This window comes from Carassius auratus, chromosome 42 (genome assembly GCF_003368295.1).
Source record: "Carassius auratus strain Wakin chromosome 42, ASM336829v1, whole genome shotgun sequence".
Lineage (NCBI taxonomy): Eukaryota > Metazoa > Chordata > Actinopteri > Cypriniformes > Cyprinidae > Carassius > Carassius auratus.
In genome coordinates, this window is record NC_039284.1 from 17,894,822 (window position 1) to 17,913,918 (window position 19,097).

Consider the following 19,097-nt stretch of genomic DNA (forward strand, 5'->3'; position numbering starts at 1 on the left):
TAATTCATGTTCTCAGAAAGAAAGAGGGAGGAGAAAAAGGGCAAGAGCGAGAGAGAGAGAGAGAGAAATGGGAAAATACAGCAATCCAAACCCACAACTATATGACAGTGTCTATTCAACTATACTTTTATGTCCCAGGGGTTGATTTTATAAAAAAAAAAATAATAATAATTCTACTTATGTAATGTTCGCTTAATTTTAACTAGATTTGTGTGTGTGTGAGTGTGTGTGTGTGTGTGTGTGTGTGTGTGTGTGTGTGTGTGTGCATTCATTTATTTTGTCAGTTTTCAAATATATATATATATATATAGATTTTACTCATGTCCAAGACCCAGACTTTCAATCTTAAACTATGAAAATGTCATCATATTAATAAAATGTACTACTTTGAATGTAGTGAAATAAATAAACACAATTTAAATATTTATTGTGTAAAAATTTTAAGAAAATTATGATTTTAACACAAATTTTGACTATGATTATGGCATAATTTCCAGCAAAACCAACAATTTGGTGCCTAATAAACATACGCTACATTGGTACAGTCAGTGTTTAGATCGACAGACGTTTCAAACTGTCCTGTTCATATGCTAAAACCTCCTCCAGTGCCTGTTTGTAACATGTTGAAAGTCAAGTTAAAATGTGCAATTAATTTGGCTCCAATCAAGCGTGTTACAGCAAATTAGCAGAACCTCTTTGTTCATCAGGTGTCCTTGTGTTAAAATCAAGGCTGGAACTCTTCTCTTTTTTTTCGTCTGGTAAGTGATGTATTATAGTATGGGAAATACATTATTTTGTTGGCTTTCATGGAAAATTAAAATAAATTGTAATTAGATTTGAAAATGTTTCTGAAACAAAAGTGAGTTTTTTTTTCTAAACCAAGTTTGTTAAATTACGCTCTGCTTAATTTTCCCATTTCCTATGGGGGTAAATACATCTAACGTCAGCCTGGTGAGGTTTATTCATTTGCCAATGCACTGCTTCATAATATTAGTAAATACAATTAAAACATTGTCAAAGTTTGATTAGCACTTTCTCCTTATCAGGATGTGCGGTTTCATTAACTGTCCAACTACCAAGAGATGATAGCAACTCAATGAGAAGATATTACACACCGTACTCACTAAAGCAGTCTGGTATCGTGCTGTCTCTGAGAGTTGTGTATTGTTTTAGTGTTGTAATAGGAACTTTGTTTGTTTCTGCAGTGGAGTCGAACAGCCCTAGTCTTCTGTCGCCGGATAACATTCTAGAACGCTCCTTCTTCGTCCGTATGAAGTCCACGCTCACCAAAAGAGGCGTCCACATCAAGTCCTCTGGATACAAGGTAAGGCTGAACCGGATGATTAAGAAATGAAAACTCACTTCAGTCTTGTGTCATATTGTGTGTGATAGTTAATGACAAAACTGCAAGGCCAAAAAATTGGCCATTTTTCGACACTTTGAGATAATTAATATCAAGCAATAATGGCACACTTAACTGATTAATAGAAGTGTTCGCTTGTATCATTGCTAAAATCTACTTCTTGACAAAGTTCTTTTTAATTCTGCACATTGTTTTAAAAAGTTTTGTGTAAGTTAAGTAAGAGTACAACATTTTGGTAAACTGAAATTATATTTGTATTTTTTTGTTTTGTAAAGAAATTCATGCACTACCGTTTAAATGTTTGGGGTCAGTAAGATTTAATTTAACATCTTATTTCAACAAAGATGCATTTAACTGAATAAAAGTGACAATAAAGAAAACAGAACATTTGTATATCTAATAAATGTAGTTTTTGAATTTTCTATTCATAAAAACAAAATGCATCACAAATTCCACAGACATATTAAGCAGCATAACTGTTTTTCAACATTGACAATGATAAGAAATGATTCTTGAGCAGCAAATCAGCATATTAAAATGATTTCTGAAGGCTTGTGTGACACTGATGACTGGAGTAATGATGCTGAAAATTCAACGTTGCAACAAAGAAATAAATTACATTTTAAAACAAATTCAAATAGAAATCAGTTATTTTAAATTGTAATAATATTTCACAAATTACTGTTTTTACTATATTTTAAATTAGTTAAATGCTGCTTTGGTGAGCATAAGTGACTTGATATTTCAAAACGTTACAAACCCCAAACTCTAAACAGTAATGGATTCTGGCATAATTTATATCTGTGTACTATGCACTTGTTCCACTTTGTTCTGGAAAATACCACTGATACAGCAGATCACCAAATGCTGTACATTTCAGTATAAATCGGATTGTTAACAGAGAAGTGGATGATTGTTTGGATGTGTCTTTGAGTGAACGACAGAGATCCAAACCCCGCTGCTGCATCCATCTGGACGTAGATTTGATGCAAATAACCGCGAAGTCGGGGAGCGCACTAACCCAAAGCATAAATATTCACACATGCACATTCGCATATATTACCGGCCAGACAAGGACACTTCTTATTGCATTTACTCCAAATTAAGTCAATATTTGTGTTGTTACTTAATACAAAAGTCTGAATTTTGTATAGGATGCGCCGGCATTAGGTGATAGGTGCGAGGCGGAGGGAAGCGAAGCGCGGCACACATCATGGCTGATATTTAAATCTCCTCTTCACTCTGGAGGTCAAATCAAAGTGAATTCTTCTCCAGCTTAAACCAGTCTTTTCTTTTTCTTGCCAAGGCGTCTCGGCCCCAGCTCAGTTAATGCACTCATGTAAACGCTCTCTATCATTACTTGTGCCGTATCGCATTTCAAAAGCACTCCAGAGAATCCCTTGGAACAGAAGAATCTTATTTCTTATGTATACCTATTCTATATTCACCGACGCGGTGACGGGTGGAGAGAGAGAAAGAGAGAGAGAGCATTGTGTGCTGAACCATGAATTGCAAAAATTGATCCCTTTGTTATGTTGGCTTGTATTAAATTGAGATATGCTATGCTGCTGCGGCCGCGGTGAACCCTTGCCATGTCAGTTTGCATTTAGCAGCCTGAGCATATTTAATGTTTTGCCAGAGCTTATGATGTTCTTGCCAAGAGCACTCCTGCAGCAATTCACCGGCAAGTCTCTCTTTGTGGCAGTTACATCAAAAGTTGTATTTTCCAACTGACTTTTTGATGCCCCTCGCTTTGGGCTTCAGTACAATCATTTCCATTTTGTGTGCTTTTAATGCAGCTCAGTGTTTATTCATTGAAAGACCCAGTGTTATATGTATGTAGAGATGGATGTGTGTTCTGGAGGCGGCGTGTGTTTTGTGTGGGCTTCCGCTCTCTGGTGTGCTGCTCTGTTTATGAGAATGTGTGTATGGGTTTGATATCGGCCGTAATTGGACATCACCTTCTGATCGCAGTGTGCTGTGATGTCTTAATGAAGCTTGGAAACAGCTGTATCAAGTGCATACATGACTGCCTGGCTCATGCATGCTCGCATCACAGTAACTATGGGCTGCCGTAATGGGGGGAAAGGTTAGGATGATTCTTAAAAAGGTTAGGACAAAGGCTAGCATAGTGGCACCATGTGCTACAGCGATTGAGTGCACGCACTGAGATGGGAGAGGTGCATATCAACTCGTCTAAGTTGAGGGAAGAAATATGGAAACGGTGGCATTTTCCTTTAATTTTGTATTCTGTGAAAGTTCAAACCAACTCTCAACTCCAGGAGAGTCACTCTTTTTTAGCGACTGTGGCAGTCTGTCTTTCCTGGGGGTTGCATTTGCTTGTCCCTCAGTGGAAACGTGCAAAGCATCAAAGAGCCCCATCGGCCTGAGCACTCGGTGACTTCGGGGCCCGGACTGTCTATATGAATGATGCTAATAGCATCTCACCAATCTCTGTGGTGAACCGATGAAAGGATAGTGTCAGAAGTTTAAAACACTACAAAAACTATCCCCTCCAGGTTTCCCTGGGTGATTAAAATGGATGGATCCAAAAAAGAACATCGTTGCCGATCTAGTCAATGCATCCTCTGGGCAAAACGGGCTACAAAAGACTTTAAAGCATTACAAACTTTAAAGCTGGCGGAAAAATAATTAGTTCCTCTGCCTTTGTTATCTTTTGATTATTTTGATTATTTCAGAGGGAAATGGTGCTTTTTGTGTTTTTAATAGTATAGAACATGTACATAACGGGAACAAGAATCTGAGAATCTCGGTTTGGATCTTGGTCAAGTGTACACTACAGCACAAAGTACATACTGGATTATCAAAGAGTTCACTCGACTTCTTATTTGACTTCATCTGGTTTATTTTCTGTTTTACTGAAACTGTGGCTGGATACTTTACTAAACGGTGTGCATGTAATTCAGGAGACAATTGCATCTGATCGGTTTTTAATTTTCCGCTTTGTGTCCTCTTCAAGGTTATCCACATTACCGGCAGGCTGCGGATAAGAATGGCATTAACACACAGTCGTTCAGTACCCAATCAAATCATGGGCATGGTTGTGATGGCACACGCACTTCCTCCGCCAACCATCAATGAGGTTCGGATCGACTGCCAGATGTTTGTTACACGGGTCAACATGGATCTCAACATCGTCTACTGTGAAAACCGGTAAAACTCTTTATATAATATATTCAGTGCCATTTTAAGCGGCCTTTGTTATGTCTTGTTGACTTTAAACATTAATAAAGATGAGAAATCATTTATGCTTTATGTAAATCTCTAAATGGGCAACAATTTCACTACGCTTGCACAATCTTATTTTGCAGAGCTTATGTTCACTATTTAGTATAAGCCTAGTATTGTGTGCAGTTTGATTTAAGAGATTTTGTATCCGCCCTAAAGAATGATAAGTGGTGAAAAGGATTTAAATTTTATTTTAATTTAAAAAGTTAAAATACAACATTATTGTAGAAGTGAAGGACCAGGAGGCGAAAATGTGTTTTGCAAGAGTGGATAATCAGCCACACAGTAATGTTCATGTGCAGTTCATTATAGAGCTGATAGTGATGAGGTCTGCTTAAACGCAATCCCAGAATGACCTTGTTTCAACATCTATCACTTGTTTGAAAAGCCGGCCAAGAAAAAAAAAACCTTTTTTGTACTTACAAAACATCTGTGGTTCCACTGCTGCCCCATAAAATGAGAACATCTTAATTTGGCCTGGCTTGAAAGGAAATATCATATTAGTTTTATTAGTTTTATTTATATCTCTGGGATTGAAGTCATCCCAGTGTCTGCTAAAATTTTTACCACTCCCCTGCACTTAACATATTTATGAGAGAATGGAATCGGGCCAAGTCTGTAGCGGAGTTATCATCACAGCAAAAGCCAGCTTTTAAAAATGAAGGTGGATAGAGATCGGTTGGCCATTTTTTACTGGCCATGTTCTCTGATCCGTGTAGAGAAGGACTGCACTGAGGTTAGAGTCGGATAATGTCTGGAAATGCACTGCTAATAGTATTTGCCCAACTTAAAGACATTTGGTATGGTTTTAACCACCTGTTTTTTATCAAATTCCTCATACTTCTGTGAGAATTGCTTTTAGATTCAGTTGTTAGAGCTACAGTAGTTCAGAAAATATTACGTCTATAACGAAAACAGGCTGACAGCTTGCAGTCACAGATGGAATCCTTTTTAATGAATAAAATCTGGTATAATATATATTTAGCTTACAGAAGGGCTGGGAAATCAGAATCTCTTTATCAGTGACGTTGACTAGAAACCAATCAGGTCTTTGCCCTATTTTAATGTCAGATAATAACCCACAGTAGGATCTGATTGGTTTATTTTTGGCGGGCTGCTAAGCTTTAGTTATTGATGTTTTTAACAAAGATTTTTGTTAGAAAAAAATAATAATAATTGGAATATGTTTAACAAGAAGCAACTATGCCAGTCTTTTCTACTTCAAACTTTCATGTGTAATTCAATGTGTTAATTCTTTGTAATTATTTGTCAAATTTTCCAGCAAATTGTGTGAAAATGTTTCAATGTAAATCCTACACTGATTTTTTTTGGCTGAACTAAAAAAAAAAATAGAGCAAAAAGAAAAAATAGTGTCAATTTAGATTTTTATGTTGAAATAATTCTTTCTAGAATCAGTGACTACATGGACCTGACACCTGTCGACATCGTAGGGAAGAGATGCTATCACTTCATTCACGCAGAGGACGTGGAAGGCATTCGGCAAAGCCATTTAGACCGTGAGTATCTGCTCCGAAATCCATCCAATCAATCTGTGCAGCCTCCCAACAGTGCCAAAAACTAGAGGATGGTTGTTAAAGAGCAAGATTCAGTGTCCTTACATGCTTTAGCGGGACTCATTGATCATTGGTCAGTGACATCCTGAGAGCACACTGTGTTACGTGCCAAAGCTGGTGTAATGTGCTCGCTGTAGCACTTCAGTGTAATGGGACAGCAGTGTGACAGGCAAGATTATCCATGCTAGCGCTTCTTCTCATAACTGTCCATGAAGAACCGCTTCCCTCTGCCAGATGGATAGGCAAGCACACGTCCTCCAAACAAGCCTTGTATCGCTTGCGAGGCACAGAATCTCTTTTCGTTTGACAGTCTTACACATTTCACTCCTCTTTTCAGGTTAAGTTGCTCCTCTCAATGTACAGGCACCACATTTCGAGTGCATTTTTATGTCATGTAGTATTCATCCTGGCCGATCCACCGCTGCATAGCCCTTTGAAGGTTCCTCAACCTTTTACACGCTCTGCTTTCATCGTGCACGGCAGGAGGGCCACTGACCGTCTGGAGGAACGTTCATGCTTTTTGAATATCCTAAATCATCTGTTAAGTGTGTTTTGGCAGCACACCTTTCCCGCTCCCCTCCCCCACGATGGCAGAAATTCAAAACGTCATTGAGAGCAGAGTAGCGTTTCATACAGTAGATGTGTGTGCTGCTCTACAGCAGGCAGGTTGCCATTATTTAAGTAGTGAGGGTTGAGGCACTGGAAGAGGAGGAGGAGGGGGATAAATCCCTCGTTTTATTAGGTGTTTGCAGAGGAGGACGGGTGTCCTTGGGGCTGGCGAGGGAATTTGGAGCTGTCTGATTAGATATTGGGAGTTCAACTGAATTAGAGCGCAATTACCACTGTATTGCACTGTCCCTTTGCCTTAAAAAGCCACCAGATTGGGTCCATTAGACCTTGATTTGAAACCCGGCGGAGGCATAGGAGAGAGGACCGAAGCCCTGGATTGCACTGATAGCGGAGAGAGAGAAAGAGATGGTGTGAAAGGAGAGAGGGGGATAGACACAAAGAGAGAACTGCACATTTCTAACCATCCATTACGCATTAGCGTGGCGGCAATCAACATAAATCTAGCCGCACTGCAAATGGGTGGCCATGTCATTACTATAGAGAGTGGATAGGGTTTCTGTTCCTGCATTTTACTTTGTACGTTCATAGTCTGATAAAATGTGGTTAGCTGGTTTAAACAGTCTTTGGAAATGTTGCTGCTAAAGCTGTAATAATAATTCAAACAAGTTGAACTACAGTTAAGCAATGCTTTTTAAAAACGGTTTAAGCTGCAATGCAAGATACTAAAAGAAAGTAGCTAATGACAGTGAATCTATTTATGAGGCCATGCACATGCACAATCATACACTGATTATACCGAATAGCCCACCAACATTTTTAAGGTAATGTAAATGCATAAAGATTTCTAAAACTAATTTCACATTTAATGTAAACTATGGTACTTTGGTTAAAGTAATCCTTGCAAAGCTAAATGCATTATAATGCATTATAAAGCCAGATCTTCAGGTGTCTGTACGTGTGACTAAGGAACAATCACACCGATCTCCCACTGATATCAGATCACACAGGGCCATCAGATTGGTTAGAGCCTGGGACAAGAGGGATGATGTCAGTTTGGTCAAATCTCTCTGCTGCAGATGCAGTGATGTGTGCATGCAGAAGACGTGCATGTAGTGAGTGCATGTAGGGTTCTTTATGAGTTGCGATGAGTGAAATATTACAGATGTGTGCTGCAGAGTTCATAGGCCACTGCTCGAGTGTTCAGGGGCCTGATAAAGCATTTAAAGCTGATCTGTTTAATTTGAGCACCTTGACCCAGGGTTGCTTCAAGAGTTGTTTATGGCACTTTACAATATGGGTAGTTCAGAGTCAGACTAGATTCTGGTCTTTAAAGTTGAAAAATGCTGATAGACAGAATAAGTGGTAATTGATCATAATGTTAATTTAGTTTATATTGCTGTTGGTGCTTTTTCAATAAAAACATTAAGAGATTGGTTTTTAACTACTGTAAAGTCTCTTGTGGCCTTTTTGTTTAACTACTTTTAGGGCATACAAAAAAATTAACTTTACTTCTCGTCTATACAGTATATCTCTCTGTATAAAAAAAACAGCTCTGGTTAACCAAAGGAAAATTAGAAAGCCAACTGTTGGTGCTCATGAAGAGTTTGAGAACAGGTGTTTTATATGGGCAGAAATGCATTGTGACAGCTCTGACCTCACCTGTGTCAGCTTCTGAACAGAACCAACACGGTTTAAATTAATAAAAGACACTGTTACCCGACTATGTATAATACTCACTGCATAAAAGCTCCGTGTGTGTGTGTGTGTGTGTGTGTGTGTGTGTGTGCTTACCAGCTGAGTGAGAGAGAGACAGAGGTGGGAAACGATGGCTCACAGAAGTGTGGAGAAACCCCAGGAGACTGAAGCTCTGTGCCTGAAGGCAGACTACAAGAGCCGGTCTCTGAAGAGTAGTTCAAACTGACTTTAATGAAAAACTCCCTTCACTCCTTATTGTGCTTGAAGATAGACTCCACAGCTGCGGAAAAATACACCTGCTCTAACACCCATCATGTACCGTTGACGGTGTTTCTTCAGGTTTCTTCCTTAATGGATTCATAGTAAATATAAAATAGATGTTTCTGTTAGTCTGTATCCATGGATATGCTGCATTTATGTCAGCAGGGATTCATTTGAATGCATTTTTGTTGTTTTTGATGTCATTTTGATTGGGTTTTAGTTGTTTGCACCAGTGAAGCCAACCAGCTCTAACTAGTTTTACTTCAGCCCCAACAGCTTTTAGATCAGCTAAACAACTTCTCAAGCAGTTTGGATTAGCACATGGCCATAAACAGCCAGCTTTGACCTGCTAGAAACTGGTTTGATCTGGATGTTACAACACAAAGACATCTTTATAACCAGCAGATGATTGCATCCTTGCTTGCAGTTATTCCAAAACACCTTACAACTGTGATGATGCTTTGAAAACAATGAATGTAGATGTAATTTGACTTCTCAAGGCATCTCTAAATGGCCAACCCGTTTACTTCTCTGCTGGTGAAGTTTCGCCATTAGACCCGAAGAATACAAGTTAAAAACCTCCAATTTACTTGTGCGGCCAAACCCTGCCCATGTGCCGCAGATCTGCATGTCTGCTCTCTCTTTCATAAAAGGCTTGTCTTTACAATAATACCCCAGTGGACTGCAAGGACTTTTCCATAAAGCAATTTCACGGGTGTAAATTACTTACTTTTATATGACAGTGACACCCTCCACCCCTCCTGCTGGAAGTGAGGCCACGCTGGGTAAAGGGTATCTGAAAGGTAGCTGCTATTATGGAAGGGATCCAAGTGATTTAACAGAACTGAAGGACAGAGGCCCTGGCGCAGAGAGAGAGCGAGAGAGATAGAATGAGAATGAACATGGTAGAGAGGGAGAGAGACAGAGAGAGGTAGCGACCATCCTGCAGGCTTGCCCGAGGCTCCAGGAGAAAGCAGGCAGATTAAAGAGGCCGTATTCCTTTTAAAGCCTCCAAAAGCAGCCAACGACTCCTGCACCGGAAAATAAAAAGAAGGATACAGAAAGAGAGGGAGAAAAAGGGGTGGCTTCATTACCACTAAATCAATAACTCAAGCAGGCCCTGATTGATTTAATGGCAGCGTAACTGAAAGGGGGTTAAAAAATAAGCCTCACCTGTACAGACGTGGTGCCAGCCGGAGCCGAGGGGGCCAGCACATCAGATGCAATGCAGATGAGATCAGGTTTAAAGGCACAGGGAAAAATGTCCTAGAACTTGTAGAGAGTATTGAGGTTTTAAAGGGACCACTCGGACTCGCATGTTCACAAATAGAGGGGAAGAATCACTCTGTATGTACAACAAGATTTAATATACTGAAGCTGTACAATACTTTGATTCAGTTTCAGTTTAATGTGCATTATTGGCACAACAAATAGCTCTGCATTTTGTATCGCCAAAGCATTTGTAACAATGAAAATGGTGCTTGATATCTATTTATCTGCTTATCACTGTGAGATTTTAAACCATTTCGAACACATATGTTAAAACATTCTATTCTGGTCTTACTTTTTGGAATATTCTCCGTAGCAGTTCTTTCTTTTATCTTCAGTTCTATAATTTCAGATGTGAACAATGTTTTTTTTCTAGCACTTTTGCTTAGATGCAGTCCATGTATATTGAACCGTAGACTCTCAGTAGCATGTAAACTTTGTTGAAGAGAGTGAAGGTGAGTCAAGGGTATGCCCACTGGCCACGGCGAAACAAGTCAGATAAACAACTCTTGGCTTTTTGTCTCAATTTTCTGGAGTTAGGGCTTAAAACACATTTATTGGTACAGAAAGCAGTCGGTGAACTAAAGTCAATTATCGGAGCCTTTGGGACGGCTTCTTAAACAATGCTATTAGTCTGTAATGATTTTAATTACTAGACTTATTCTTATATAAATCATCTTTCTCAATGGACTCTTTTTTACGGAAAGGGCTATTTGTAGCTGTAATTAAACCCAGAATCTGAATTTACTACCATGCTTGGATTCTGACTGTTTCTGTTTTGCAGAACAATGATTAATGCAAATTCACATTATTTGAGATAGCCATTTAGCGCTTAATTTAGCCAAAATTATGGCAACTGCCACAGTGTCTTCACATGAGTAGCCTCAGACAAGGACACGATTACAGCGCCCTTAGCAAATAGTCACAGCACCCTCTGCTGGGGGCCTGTGAGATTAGGAGTCTTCAAGATGGTAATAGAGTATCTCTTTCAATTGAAATTATGGATTTTTATCATTTTTTTACATACTGTTATTTGTCATTGTTGTAATTAAACCTGAGTATATTTTACATTGTTCACTTGATCTCCTTTTTTTCTTCCACCTCCTTCCCTTTCTGTTATTCTATCCTCTTTATATAGTAATGAATAAAGGTCAGTGTGTGACAAAGTATTACCGCTGGATTCAGAAGAATGGAGGTTATATCTGGATCCAGTCCAGTGCCACTATTGCAATCAACGCCAAGAATGGCAATGAAAAAAACATCATCTGGGTCAACTATGTACTCAGGTAAATGAGTCTTTTACTTTGATGAAATTGCCATCTTTATATTTCATTTCTTTCTGTCCAGCACTGTGACAAGATTAACATATCTGAGAGAGTTAATAATAGCTGCTTTCTCTTGATGGATGATGAAGGCCAAACACACTGATTTTCTCAAACTGCTTTGGGTCTGAGTTTGGGTTTAGAGGTTATTACAGTGCTCTGTGGTTTGGGCGGCAGTGAATCAATCAGGATGTCTGGAACATTCTAGAGAAGAGCATGAAAGACGTTTCACACGGCTGTGCATGTTTCTCAGCAGCAAAAGTGAATGACTTGTACCTTCTAAACATGTCTTTTTTTGTGGTTTCTTTTTTAATGGGCAGTAATCCAGAGTACAAAGATACACCCATGGATATCGCACAGCTGCCTAACCTGCCAGAGAAAGCATCAGAGTCCTCAGAAACATCTGATTCTGAATCCGACTCCAAGGAGAACTCTGGTAGAGTATCACTCCTCGTTTTATTTCATTGCAATATGCCCCAAAACAGTACAGAATAAGTAGAATGTTGTTGGTTTTATCATTACTATGCCCTTAAGCAGGACACTTAAAGCCATTTCTTCTTGCTCCAACTTTGCTATCCCTGTGCATGGAACCGTTTCTGGTGATATTAGATTTTTTACAAACCAGTAGTATTGTTAAGTAACTAGGGATGTAATGATTCACTCAACTCATGATTAGATTCGATTCATTCAAGGTGTTGTTTTATTAGGTTATTGCTGCATGTTTCTTTGTGAATTTTAAATAAAACAAAACTAAATTGAAATTTTAAAAAACAAACCCTAAATCAAACAAGTTACTCAAATAAAAGAAATCTCTGTGTCTGTGCTCTTTTCATTTAACATGTGAGTATTTTAATCATGATCCAAACAAAGATGCAGCATACATGCACAGTTTTTCATCTAAATTAGAATGTAAACTTAAAAATTTTTAAGGAAAAACAGAATGTTCTGACTTTACATTTTTTAAAACTATACTACATAAAACATCTGAACCATACATGCTGAATGAGACGCAGATTCACTGTCTGACAGCAGGGGGCACTTATGAACAGCAATTAAAGTGTTTCCTGGGTTACTGCTGTAAACAAAGCAGAGCTGTGCTTATGAATGCTGCTTTAATATGCATCATACAGAGACAAGATGAAACTAAAATACTATTCATATAAACTCCTATTCCAAATTGTATCGCCATATATTTTAACATCTCAACCGATTTGAATCGTCACATATTTGAATCGATTTTCGACAGGCTCACGGTTAATCGTTACATCCTTAAAAGTAACACTGTACACAACATACTTGAAAGTTTTCTTTTAACTGAATGCAAATGTCTCATCTGAGGGCTCTTACTGTGCAAATTATCTTCATTTCAATAATTACTGGAAATTATGTAGGACAAGGAAATGTGGTGCTTTCGATATGTCCCTAAAACTGGTGTAAATAGTCAATTGAAACTCCACAACCATTTGGAGTTATTAATTATACATTCCAAAAGAAGATGAAGTGAGATTCCAGAAATAGTGGAGGCTTTGAGTGAACAAGGCCGGTAGACAGTCTGGGGAAAGTGCCAACATATTGGCCCCTGGGCATCTCTGCCTGCCGAGTCTTTTGCCAGCCTTCATCACAAAGGTTACAGACTGTGCCAGCTGCAGCTGGACCAAACCATGCCCTCTTCTCCTCTCACACTCCCTACCTATCTCTACACCCCTCCTTCTCCTTCTGTCTTTCTCTCTCTCTCTCTCTCTCCCTGTGTTTCTCTTCCAATGTAGACATGTTTTTCCTAAGGCCAGAATTTCCAAATCCCTGTGAGAGATATTTGCCTCACAGTTTAGTTTTTCCCCCTCAGTTCTAAATGCATTTACTTTCGAAAGAAAGCATTTCGATGTATTAATGATTTCCGATACATAGATTGAGCTCGTCTAGTTCTTAATAACCCAGCTACCAAAGACAGTTATTCTGAACAGAATTTGTGTCGTTTATGACCAAACTAATGATCAACGATACATCACATCATGAATAATTCACCGGTGGCTAATGCTGGTGCCAAAAATATCATAAACATCAAAGTTTATGTTCCCAGTGTAATTGTTTCCTGTACTTAAAGGTGCAATAGGTGTTTGTCTTTAGAAACATTCTTTGTCTTCACATCCTGATAGAAATCATTAAGTTAATTAGATTAAATTTATTTATATTTATTTATATATTCTGTGGAAGGCGTAGTACCAAGAAATTTTGGCTTTGGATGGCAATTTGCAATAGCCTTAAGGGGAAGTTCAGGGGAAGTTGTGGCCTAGTGCTTAGAGAGTTTGACTCCTAACCCTAGGGTTGTGGGTTCGAGTCTTGTGCCAGCAGTACCACGACTTAGGTGCCCTTGAGCAAGGCACTGAACCCCAAACTGCTCCCTGGGCACCGCAGCAACTGCTCCGGGTGTGTGTTCATAGTTTGTGTGTGTTCATTGCTGTGTGTGTGCACTTTGGATGGGATAAATGCAGAGCACGAATTCTGAGTATGGGTCACCATACTTGGCTGAATGTTGCTTCACTTAACATAAAACCCTTGATAATGTTTAGTGAACTATGTTTCATGTGTGAAAAACTTTGCTTTGTCAAATAAAGTATGGCATTGTGATGTGTATGGAAACTTGTCCACTAAACTTTTTTCTTTCTTGCAGAAGACAATGAAAACTTCAAGTCAGATGGAAAAGGGAATCAGTCTTCTGAGAACAGTGAAGATCCAGAGTCGAACAGTAAGAAACAGATGGGCCAGCCACCAGAGCAAGAGATGAGACGACAGGAGGAAGGAGACAGTTCCAGCAATCCAGAAAGTCAGGACAGTGATGATAGTCTTGAACCTTCTGACTGTGAAACTGACAACAAGGAGGGCCGCCTGGGTGGTTTACACATAAAGGTGGAGTGTTATGGTGATGGTGAGGTGGAGGATCTACAGGACTCGCCCTCCTCTTGCTCCTCCTACTCAGAAGAAGAAGTAGAGGATGAGGTGGAGGATATTGTGAAGGACTGCAACAGTGGAGGAGAGCTGAGAGGACCAGCAATGAGTAAACACCAGAAGAGAAAGAAGAGGAGAAAAAAGCAGAAATGGGATGGAAGTCGACAACGTCTCCGTCTGTCTCCCTCGGCGGCTGCTACCCCCAGCCCTGGCAGCCTGGACCCCACCCTTGGAGACCAGCCTCCCCTCCTGCTTCCACCCTCCCCAACCAACTCCTCTGTGCTGAAGATCAAGACTGAGATGTCAGAACCTATAAACTTTGACAACGACAGCAGCATCTGGAACTACCCACCCAACCGAGAGATCTCCTGCAACGAGTCTCCCTACAGCATGACAAAAACCCACAACACCTTCCCTTCTCCCCCACCTGCCGGCCTCCAGGTGTCCATCCCGGACTCTGTCCTCACTCCACCTGGTGCCGAGGGTGGAGGAGGCAGCAGAAAGCCCAACTTCAATGGCAACAGTAGCAACGGCAACAATAACAGTGCCCCCACCTCTGTGTCCAGTGCAACTCCGGGCAGCTTGGTTCCTCCTTCCAGTTCCACTACTGCTGACCCGCTCTCCCCACCTCTGTCAGCCTCGCCACGGGACAAGCAGCAGGGTACACCCACCTCCTCTGGTTCCCTGCTCTACACCAGTGACCTGGAAGCCCTGCAGAGGTTACAAGCGGGGAACGTGGTACTTCCATTGGTGCACAGAGTCACAGGCACGCTTGCTGCCACCAGCACAGCATCCCCGCGAGTCTACACCACTGGAACGATCCGATATGCCCCAGCAGACGTCAGCCTGGCCATGCAGGGCAACATCTTGCCTAATGCTCACAGCGCTGTGAACTTCGTGGATGGGCCCGGCTTCGGCATAGACCCTAAGACGCCCATGGAGATGCTGTACCATCATGTGCACCGGCTCAACATGTCCACCCCCTTCGGGGGTGCGGTCAGCGGAGCCGGGCTCACACAGATGCCAGCTGCTAATGTCTTCACCACAGCAGAGGGACTTTTCTCCACGCTTCCGTTTCCCGTCTACAGCAATGGCATCCACAACACACAGACTCTGGAGCGCAAGGAGGATTGAAGCAAAACATCGAGACCATATTACTGTGTTCAACTGTGTTAAAAAGACTTCTGAGGCAAAAGACTGTGTATCAAAGTTGGGGGAAAGTGAGATGTTCTAGCACTTTGAATTTTGAGCAATTGGGCTTGTGTAACTGAAGTGAATGGGTTTTTCTTCCTGTGTCTTTCTAACTCTTCGAATTTCTCTTTCTTCTTTCTCGCCTCCTTACACAAGTTCTTGATGACGGTTTCTCTAAACAGACTAAACAGACTTATCTCTATTGTAAAGAGTTCCTTCTGAGCCACAGGGAATTCATAGCACTGTAGCATATGTTTTCTCTGTGGTCAAATATTTGTCCAGAGTATGTAGCATCCTCATTAGGATGTCTTAAACGTATTAGAAAAAGAAAACTGACAAGAAAAGAAACGGTTTCTGTTCCTAAAGGTTTCTTGGTGTAATTGATGCTGACAAAAGGATGTTACCCTATTTGATGTAGTTCAAAGGGTTTTACCGTTCTTTCTAAAGGGGGAATAGTATTTAAGAAATAATGCTTTTTCTTAGTTTTTTTTTTGTTTTTTTTGTTTTTTATAGCTCAACTTAACTTGCAAATCGTGCATTTTAAAAAAGCAATTTTAGACGGATATTGACCTGTGAATAGAATGTTACTATAAAATCCCAGGACATGGAACAGGTCAGTGTGAGATTTTTCCAGTTCCATCTTCTGTTTGCAGATCCATGGTGCTATCATTGAGTTACCCTCACTCAGCTGGCTGATGTAGGTACTGTCCGGAACTCCAGACAAACGGCGGCTTTAGATCTTTTCAACAGAAAAGTTAAACCCCTAACAGATTATTATAATTATTATTTTGTTTTTTGTTTATTATGTTCATCACTTACCCGTGAGCACAGGAGAGTATTTTAGCTCAATCTGATTGAGTCTATAAAGGGATACAGAAAAGGTTTTTTTTATTTTTATTATTATCTCTCAGTGCAACTGAGGCTAATCTTGCATCATAAACTTGAAGATGAATGTTAAACTCCAAACAGGATTTGGTCAGAGCTATGATGAATTGTTTTGGAGATTTTTGGCTTAATTGTTTACACTCCCTCTTTAGCTTACAAGCCTGGTGTCCTTTCCCGAAATCAGTCCCCCTTCATCCCTTACCCCTTGACTCTCTCTGAAAATCACATATCAAATGGAGATTGTAATAAGGACATGCATTTTCAATCAAAAAAATGTGTTTTGAAAATCCACATTCCTAATTTTTATCCACTGTTGCCAAAAAAACTTTACTCCCACAGTTTGGTGTTAAAACACTGTGATTTGATGTTAAAAAAAAAAACACTAAAGTAATAAAACGGAAGAAAACTGTCACTTCATCTTTTGGCAGCCATCCATCAAGTCATCTATTATGCAGCGTGATAACCGTAAACTTGTACAATGTGTAAGTGTCAATGGCTGTCAGTCTCCATAGCAATTTAAGTGTGTGTTACTATATGCAGTATATACTGAGCTAATGTAGCTGTTTTGTCCTTTGTCCTCTCTGTGCTAGTCCGGGCTTTGACAGGGGAAACGTTCTTTCTCCTAGCCCCCTTGCAGTCTTAGTGAACCAGTGGAGGTTAGTGGATTTTGTGTGGTGGCCTTCCAATGTAGTGTCACCTATTTTGCTGCTTCCTTTTTGTATGTATTACTTTTTTCTGTTTCTGCTATTGCTTTGCTGTCGTGTAGTCTACAGACCTCTCTCTCTCTTCTCAGAGATAAAAGACTCTAAACTAGCTCAAAGGTTTAAGGAGCCATTTTTTTGCCACTGAGGAATTCTGGGATTGCAGTTTCCAGCTTAAACATGTTGAGGAATAAAAAAAACGGAAGTAGCATTTAGCAGACTGGAACCTTAAAAGCCTCAGATGTGAAACATTCCCAGAGTCCCTTGTGCTTGTCTTGTGCATTGGGTGTATTTCATTGGTTTCCACCAAACCTGTTGACTTCAAGGACCCTGCAACTCACACACAAAAAAATAAAATAAAAATAAAATAAAAAAAGAGATGACGGTGGTATTTCAGGACAATAAAAAGTTTTAACGATTTCTAAAGAGATGAAAAAAAAATATTTCGCACTATAAAATCTATTTTTATAGGTGTTTTGGAAATGCATGTTTACTAAGTTGATTGTTTGGTTTACTTGATTTTGTTCGGTCCAGCGGCTTTGTCAATGTTTAGTGTTTTTTAGTCTGTCCAGCAAAGGGAAGGGGGGGCCTTCGTCTTTTTACCTGAATCAGGCTTCCCCCCGACATCAGGAAACTTGTGTCTGTGGTTTCTGTGAAGACGTGTTGTTACTCAAACCCAGGTCATGATGTTAATGTTTTTAAAAATGACAATAACCGGACTCGCTGTTGGAACGGTTGCAGGAGAGCGCGGCGTCACCGCTGCAGGTTAACAGGATCCTAGATTTTAGCATTTTGTACGTAGAGCAGAAGCGGTTCGGGACGGGGTTTGGGGGCAGCTCCAAAAACAGACACTGTGGACCAGGAAATACACCCATATGTTACTAACAGAACAGCCGGGCGAGCTGTTTCAATGTATCTGTGTTGTGTCAAAATGATTGCTGGTGATTTAATCTTAAACTAATCTCAGCTGCTGTCAGATAAATAGTGTTTAAAATGACAATATGAGAAATCACTTCATTACCTGTGAAGACTGTGTCTGTGTTTTTAACTATTTCTTGTACAATTATACAGATTCTTTTATGAGGAGCTTGGTGCCAAGTAGAAGAATATGGGAGAAAGGGGATTCTCTGCGTATCAGTGTTAACAGTGTTATAAATTCTAAGTACAAATTAAAATATTAAACAGAGAAAACTATGGTACATTTTTATTTTGTTTTTTGTTTTCGGAGAAAAAAAAAGACAAAAAACAACTAACTGAAGCTAACTTTGAGTGCCTGGCTTATTTTTTTGGAAAACACATTTTTTTGTTCATTTACCATGAATAATGCTGCAATTCAAAAATGTACATACTTCATTTTACAACAGGGTTATTTTATACTTTTGTAGGTTTTCATCAGTTAAAGCGACATGTCATACATGGTTGTCTTTCTGTAACAGTTTTTTTTACCATCTTACAGGTGCCATATTCATAATAAACTTTTCTTGGATTTGTTACTATCTGGCATCATTTCTTTTACATTCATCATAAGTGAATGCCGAACATCAGTGATTATTCTTTGTGTTTCTACTTTCCTGCTTTATTTTTGTTCTTTCCCTCTTATGTTTTTCTCCCGATCTTTAGTTTTGGTCGACGTAGCCTTTTTTTTTAAGTTACCTACAGGTTTCAGGTAAGGGAAATATCAAAATATTCCCATGTAGCCCTGCTGACTTTTGCTTCCACGTACAATGAATGGCAATCCAGTGCATTTGTACCAGGGCCTTTATTTTTGACATCTTTAAGCAGTGGCTGAGTGAATCTCCTATACATTGGACAGAATCTCACGGGTATTTCTTTTTTTTTTTTTTTTTTTCACCTCATGGTATCCTCACCAGGTTTTCAATTAGCAGGAATATTTCAATCTGTGTCTTCTATTATACTGATCTCACTGTAACTTCCTACGGCAAAGCTAAATAAAAGGGGAAAAATGCTTCCTTTTAAACGTGTTTTACTTAAGATATTTTTTAACAATGTCAAGGTCTTGCTCTGTGAAAAACAAAAATATATATATTAAATTGCTCAGAGGTTGTTGAAGTAA

At 39.6% G+C, this 19,097-nt stretch overlaps 1 protein-coding gene across 2 annotated transcripts in view; it reads left to right on the forward strand.

Annotated features, from left to right (window-relative positions):
* Positions 1–18,518, forward strand: part of LOC113060912 (neuronal PAS domain-containing protein 3-like) — a 783,891-nt gene extending 765,373 nt beyond the window's left edge. The window contains exons 7-12 of one of the 2 annotated variants that reach the window (XM_026230178.1): positions 1,206–1,324; positions 4,344–4,537; positions 6,023–6,129; positions 11,120–11,267; positions 11,624–11,739; positions 13,972–18,518. In XM_026230178.1, coding sequence (XP_026085963.1) covers positions 1,206–1,324; positions 4,344–4,537; positions 6,023–6,129; positions 11,120–11,267; positions 11,624–11,739; positions 13,972–15,380 — 2,093 coding nt within the window. In that variant the 3' untranslated portion in view covers positions 15,381–18,518. The remainder of the gene's footprint in view (positions 1–1,205; positions 1,325–4,343; positions 4,538–6,022; positions 6,130–11,119; positions 11,268–11,623; positions 11,740–13,971) is intronic. The other variant, XM_026230179.1, reaches the window with a different exon arrangement.
* Positions 18,519–19,097: the final 579 nt, after the last annotated feature.